The sequence below is a fragment of the Chelon labrosus genome, assembly GCF_963514085.1.
Source record: "Chelon labrosus genome assembly, chromosome: 17".
Lineage (NCBI taxonomy): Eukaryota > Metazoa > Chordata > Actinopteri > Mugiliformes > Mugilidae > Chelon > Chelon labrosus.
The window spans coordinates 1,448,673-1,455,896 of record NC_140350.1 but is presented as its reverse complement, the minus strand read 5'-3'; the positions used below and the strand labels follow the sequence as shown (position 1 = coordinate 1,455,896).

The 7,224-nt window shown below is 39.2% G+C and overlaps 1 protein-coding gene across 1 annotated transcript; it reads right to left on the bottom strand.

Annotated features, from left to right (window-relative positions):
* Nucleotides 1-984: 984 nt before the first annotated feature.
* Nucleotides 985-4,646, bottom strand: slc22a6l (solute carrier family 22 member 6, like; the record flags this gene model as incomplete). The annotated part of the gene is made up of 10 exons (XM_084565238.1): nt 985-1,271; nt 1,464-1,667; nt 2,579-2,687; nt 2,793-3,007; nt 3,111-3,226; nt 3,315-3,438; nt 3,522-3,690; nt 3,827-3,981; nt 4,050-4,153; nt 4,257-4,646. The coding sequence occupies 10 exons, from the start codon at nt 4,644-4,646 to the stop codon at nt 1,184-1,186; spliced, it is 1,674 nt and encodes a 557-aa protein (XP_084421364.1). The 3' UTR covers nt 985-1,183.
* Nucleotides 4,647-7,224: the final 2,578 nt, after the last annotated feature.

The following is a 7,224-nucleotide window of genomic DNA, read 5'->3' as shown; positions in this document are numbered from 1 at the left end:
GCATTTGACACTATTGATCACAATATTTTACAACAGAGACTTGAAAGTGAGATCAAGATTAAAGGAACCACATTAGACTGGTTTGAATCCTATCTGTTAGAGAGATTCCAGTTTGTCCATGTCAGCAATGATTCATCTATTTATGCAAAAGTAAGTTATGGAGTTCCTCAGGGGTCTGTGCTAGGACCAATACTCTTCACATTATACATGTTTCCCTTAGGCAATATTATTAGAAAACACGCCATGGAAGTTAATCCATTGCCATACAGATGACACCCAGCTAAAAGACATAAAGGCTTGGATGACCTGTAATTTCCTACTCTTAAACGCAGACAAAATAGAAGTCATTGTATTTGGCCCTAAACATCTCAGAGATTCATTATCTAATCACTTAGTTTCTGTGGATGGCATTACCTTGGCCTCCATAACTTGGTGTTATATTCAACAAGTATATGTCCTTTAATTCGCACATAAAGCAAGTAACCAGGGTAAAAGGGGAGTTTTTCCTTGCCACAGTTGCCTTCAGGCTTGCTCTGGGGGTTTTAGGCCGGGTTTCAGACCAGATGTTGTAAAGCATCTTGAGACAATTAGTATTGTTATTCATGCTATATGAATACATTTGAATTGATGCTATATAAATACATTTGAATTGAATTGAATTGAATTGAATTGAATTCATTTCTTGTTTTGATGTGTTAATTTAGCTAGCAGTGACTCAGCACGGTTAAACTTTGACAAATCATGCCATGTTAGCATTGTCGTACAAAAGACTGTAAGAAAATACAAATTCACGAGGCATACATAGGAATGAACAAGAATGAGTGTTGATTTTAATGAAAATATATTTCTTGTTTACAAATGGTTGCATATATAAAGCAATAAGATAAAACACTAAGCTAAGGTTTAAATATAGGAATTATTCTATACAAATATTTCAAACATAAAACTTAATGGTCACAAAGGCTGAAGTGGTTCAAGCTACTGTATCTGAAATAAACCTAGGTCTCATTGTGTGTAGCATTCATTTCATTCTATTGACCTGTCCAGAAAAATAACAATTCAACTCCATTTGTTCAGCAGACATGAGACCAAATAAACTCTTTATGGGAAATCAAATAAGCAGTAGCCTCTCTACTTTCATTAACTTGTCAGTACAAATATCAAGAGAACAATACAAATGCCCTCAGGCAGCCTGTTTTAGGAGATTTGCCTCGGTATCTTGCAAGATTATGGCTTCCTTTGGTGACATTTTGGAGCGTTTCCCAGATCCCCTGCATTCAAAAGAGACAATGCAAATATGGATTAATCAGTTTCTCTCTCTCTCTCTCTCTCTCTCTCTTTCTCGCTTTCTATCTTGCTGTATCCTATATGGGACACCTAGAATTCTTGTGTTACTAAAAATGTTTGAATTTTGGGGCATGCTGCAATAAAAATGAAAATAAAATGCTGCAGCTTGATCTTACCTCTCCTCCACATCTTGTACTGTGTCAGGAAGGGGTGAGCCAAGTGTTTCTGGAAGAAATATGGCCGCCACCCCGCTGAGAACTGGAGCTCCTCCATAGATTAAACCTGGTAGCCAAGGTATGTAGTCACCCACAAGGAGCACCATAGGGGCAACCATAGCCCCAATACGAGCCATCATGGACACCCAACCCATGCCACTCTGACTGAGAAAGAAAAGGTAAAACTATTAAATGATAACACCCATAAAAAAATCTGAGATTGCAGTGTTGCTTATAAAGTATCTACGTACAGTATGTGTGAACTGTTAAAACATTAAACACTGAAAGCGTACAGTAGGATAATAAGAAAGGTGGACAATAGACACTGAATTAAGCTTACAACTGCACAGAAAAACCTTAACCATGTACATCTGCTTGTTTTTCCGAAACACATGCAGTACATTTTTATGTTCTATAAAACACACAGATAGCATCATAGAATTTTATGTCGTTTTACTGAATATTTGATTGGTGAACAGTTCTTGTTGGTATCACACCTCAGAAATAGATGCCATCTGAGTACATGGCTGCAATATCTGGAGATTCCAGAGATCATTAGGATAAACAAAGCATCACTTCTAATGGAAACCTGTTGTCAGCAATATAGCGCAGCACATTGTTTGAAATGGACACGGCTGAGACAAGAGTCATGAAGTGGTCACTGAGTTTACACAATCCTTCACTGTTTAACTCTTGTGTTATCTGGGTTGACTCATATTGACCATCTGATAATGTTTTTCTGTTCTACTGCTCTCTAACCTTTATTCACTCTCCTGAAACAGATCTTGTCTGCAGAATAAACTGCAGAGTGACAAAATAGACATATCACACTGTCTTAGCTTTTATTTTGGTAGATTTCACTATTTGTTCCTATGAGGAATAAAACTTCAGTATGAGTACACTTGGAGTATTTCCTAGTCGATTTGTCAAAACGAGGTGTGTTTATCAGACTTCAGTACAGAAACTCTCATCTGGATCATTTGTAAATACAAATTAACTCTTATTTTGTCAGAAAAACTAAACTAGATAGTTAAACCACTAACAGTTACACATGCTTATTGCCAGATAAGACTTACCGGATGATAGTTGGAAACAGTTCTCCAGAGTAAAGGTAACAGCAATTAAATGATGCAGCAAGACAACCTTTACCCACCACCGCCAGACAGGTGCGTACAGTTTGTTTATCTGCACAAAAGTGGAACACCATCAGAACACTCACTCGTTTCTGCAGTATACTATCACAGGAGTGCCACACTCAGCCTTCACTTGCATGCAGATTCTCTGACATACCATAGGGTACCAGCACGTTGACTAGAATAGTGACTCCAGCGACAATGAGAGCGCCACATTGTGATGGCCTGCGTCCAATGAAGCTCATGGATATAGTTACGACAACTTTAGCAGGGATGTCAACTGCTCCAAAGATCACTTGTATTAAGTAGATGTCTACCCCAAACTTTTGCAGATCCATAGCAAGACCATAGTAGGCGAAGCTGGTTGATAACCTAAATATTAAAATGAAAACATGACACAAACAAACAAACTGACAAATTGCCATTGGGGTTTGCAAGAAGACTGGGGTTTCTACAATAAGACCAGGGTATGTACCAGACAGCACTGAGGCAGAGTGTCATAATCCTCATTCTGGTTGTACGGAACAGATCCAGGGCAGAGTAGGAGCCCTGCGCACAGGACATCTCTTTCTTCATGGACTCCTGTAGCATCTATATACAAAGACAAAGTAGCGGCACTTGAAAATGTATTTCTACACAATACAGATACAGACAGTGCAAACATGTAACATTCCCTTACTTGAATGTCAATTTTTTCTCCCTCTTCATGGCGTTTGTTAAATTTAGCCACACTTTTGAGTGTCTTAACGGCTTCGTCAGATTTATTATTTAAGGCTAACCATCGCGAAGATTCATGAAACCACCTGTAAGAAATATTAGATTAGTTTGAATGAACTTTAAACTGAACTTTAAATCCGTGATTCTTTTTCATTAATTGTCATCTCACCATGAGTAGAGGAAGAAGACATAGAAGGGCAAAGACACTGCCAAGGTCAGCCACCTCCAGTCCCGAATGAAGTATGCTATGACTGCCAGGATCAGCTGTCCCACTGTGTAACAGTAGCCTGTTGTTGTCCCCACTACAGTTCGCACACGAGTGGGAATCCACTCTACAACTTGAAATAAAAGAATCACAGAAGGAGAGATCATTTAGTATGATTAGCACCCCATTGTCACCAGCATGGCTGCAGAATTCAGATCAGTCCTTTTACAAATCACATTGACTACTCTTCATCCAGTTAAGTATCTTACTGAGCGAGAAGGTGTTGAGACCCAAACCAGACAAAGCCATGCCACAACCAAAGCGGAACAGGCAGAAGAGGGGGAAGGAGGTTGAGAAAGCAGCACAGGTTCCTGACACAGCCATCAGCAGGTTAGAAATGAGCAGGAGTATGCGTCGACCATATCTAGAAGAAAAGAACAAAATAAGTGAAACTTTATCTGAAAAAAGTGCTGCTGAACAAGTAAATGTTACCTGTCTGAAAGGCCTCCAAAGACAACAGCTCCCACAAGCACACCTCCCATGTAAATGGTTTGCCCCATTTGCTTCAAAGAGCGCATGTCACACACCAGATGCCACTAATAAAAACAAAAATGAATAAAGGTTACACACATGACAAGTGAACATATTAATACATGTACTGGGATGAAAAGATGCCTAAAATGAAATAAAAAGTCCTACATCAGATATGATTGTGGAGCTCATTTCAGTCATGTTATAGGACCATCCATCTATGCATCCCTGCAAGTCCAAGCTATCTCCCTGCTCCAGTGAATTGAATGTCCCATTCTTATCCAGGAGGTGCCACTGTGGAGCAGCATAACGCTGGCACTTGTGTGGTTTCCCCGTTTGGTCTAGAGGTACAGTGATCAGCAAACTTTCCTGTGGGCTCAGCTGGGTCTGAGAGAGATTTGAGTGAGCGCTGCAGTGGTGATGTGGCACCGCAGCCACAAAGTTCTGCAGCAGGTTGTGGCTGGCCATCAGGAGGACAGGTATGCAGAGGAGGGTCACATGCAAGACCTGGAAACGTCCTGCGCTGCCCACCTGTTCTAAGAGGTCACCAAAAGCCATATTTTTGTTCAACCAAGTCACAGTGGGACTTAACGTTAATGGCAATAAATTATTTTATTGCTTCCCAGTTTCTTGTAGAACAATCGAATGTGCAAAAAAAAAGTGTTGTTCCAGTGCCTGTGACAACATAAAAGAAGAAGTTGGAAAAAATGAATCATGTAACTTAAGTTAATTAATCAAGTGTCAAATAACAGGAAGTGTAATAGACTTACCTGTGGAATTAGTCGTCTCTCATTGCATTAAATACATAAAAAAATACTATGTATAAGTGTAGCACCTTCATTAAAACGGCTAACAAAAAAAATCCAAAAGACTGAAAGTAGTCTTGTTCTTGCAACGTCTAAAAATGAGTAATCGGCTCTCAAATTCCAACGGCTTTTCTGAAATTTGGATTATTTGGAGTGCAGGAATTAGCAGCTTGTTCTCTGAACACTGAGGTAGAATGCTGAGTCCTTGCTGTGCAGGAACAATGTCTTGTTTAAGTAATTCTGTTCAAGTAAGCTCCAGCATCAGCATTGGGCTCTCTGCTCCTTTCATGCTCCTTTCTTTCTTTGCACTGAGACACACTCCCTGCCCTTTACTGGTTACTTAATATGAAAGACAGACCATGTCTGTGTGTGTGTGTGTGTGTGTGTGTGTGTGTGTGTGTGTGTGTGCTCTTGTACAGCTACCTTTCTGAGGACCAGTCTGAGTTTTACACCATCGGAGTGAGGACGTTTTGATCGGTCCTCACTTCTTTACAAGACTGTTTGAGGATCAAGACTCGGTTTTAGGGTAAAGGTCACAAATTAGGTTATGGGTAGGATTAGGGAAAGTATTAGTGATTGACTTCACTTAGTTGAGATGGTGAGGGTTAGAGAAAGTGGCTGGGGAATTTATACTGTCAATGAAAAGATAGCCTTGCTTTCTTTGTCATTTTCTTTGCTTATATTTTTTTATATTATTTGTTCATAAAGATATCATAGAGGACAGCTTACTGGAATAAATAATAACACAGACAAACAATAAGTAAGTGCGTGACATAAATTGCAAAAGATGCTGATATTCAACTATTCAAATGCACTTTAACACCATGACTTCTCCTCCTCCTCCTCCTCTGTCTCTTCTTGTTATAAAACAGAATTTGCCATCAATAAGTGACTGTGTGTTGACATAACTATGCTATGCTGACTAAGAGTTATGAGACAAAGCCAATTCTAAAAAGAAAAAAAAAACACTCCACTCCAGTAATTCACATTTTCATTTTACAAACTTTGCAAACTGGAGACTTTTCTGCCTTGATCATGTCCTGGTGAATAGTTATGAGGAATGTGTATACTTGTGTAAGCATCAGCATGAGATGTCAAGCTCAGTGAAGTTGCAGGTGCACCAAAGCATAACAATAAACTTTCCATTTTTTCAGCTGTGAGTCTCTGTTCATGGAATGATCTGTTCTCTTGGATTCCTCCCTCATCCGGGTCTTTTTTGTTTTAGCTTGAGCCTAAAAGAAATGCAGGTTTTTGACAGAATATATGACAAAAAGACACAAACAGACTCGCTGGGTGTTTTGTGGACTTTTTAAAAAGTGGACACAGATGAAATGGTTAAATCAGCCACAGAGTAAAATGAGCTACATTTTAAATTCAGCTTTAATGTTTTACAGAAGAGACATTCTAACAGGTAGGATGAATCATTCAGTTTGTACAAACTGCATGTTTGAATGACTAACAGGCACAAAAGAACACAGTGTACATAAAAGACTGTTCAATGTAATCCATGAGGTAGCCATTCATGTAGTGCTTTGTAAACTGATGTGGGTATTAAGAAATCTGCTCACGCATGTATGGGCAACCGGTGGACAGAATTCAAGAGAAGAAGAGAAGACAAATGGAATTACTCTGTGTCCCTTATTAGGAGCCGTATGTTACACTGTCTCGAGCACAGAGAAATGTGCATCACCTACCGCATCAAAAAGGAGGATAGGGAGTAGCTCATTTCAAACTTTTCACTCATAGTGAGTATAACTTATGACAAGCTGAAAAAACGCTGTCTTCAGGTCAGCCGACAGTGTGATCTCCTTTAAATCTCTGCATACTTTTATCAGAAGGCCTTGCCCGGTTTTAACAGTATTTTTGTGTTTTACTGTTTAGTTTTTTATAAACTTTGTCTTCTCTGGCTGCCCATGAAATCTAACTAGACTAGTTTACATGATATATCTTGCACCACATATCACCAGTATCTCACGCAAAAATGGACCACAAATGTTATGAATGGCTCTTAAGAAGAAAATATTTTGGACAACACGTACAGTATACAAAAAACCTGCTGATATACAAGGAGGATAGAATAAGATTTTACTTAATGTATTTTTGTTTTTTTTGTTTTTTCTTCTATTTCTGCTTGGCCAGCGCATAGAAGCATGCAGCCAGCTAGCAGCTTTGTAAGGCTAATGCTAATGGCATTGTCTGATTACGTGTGGTTAAAAACTAAAAATCTAAATTCTGACTTTACAACATCATGATGATATTCATCTTCTGTAATCGCTTGTCCTGTGAAGGGTTGTGGGGGGGCTGGAGTCTATCCCAGCTGTCATCAGGCG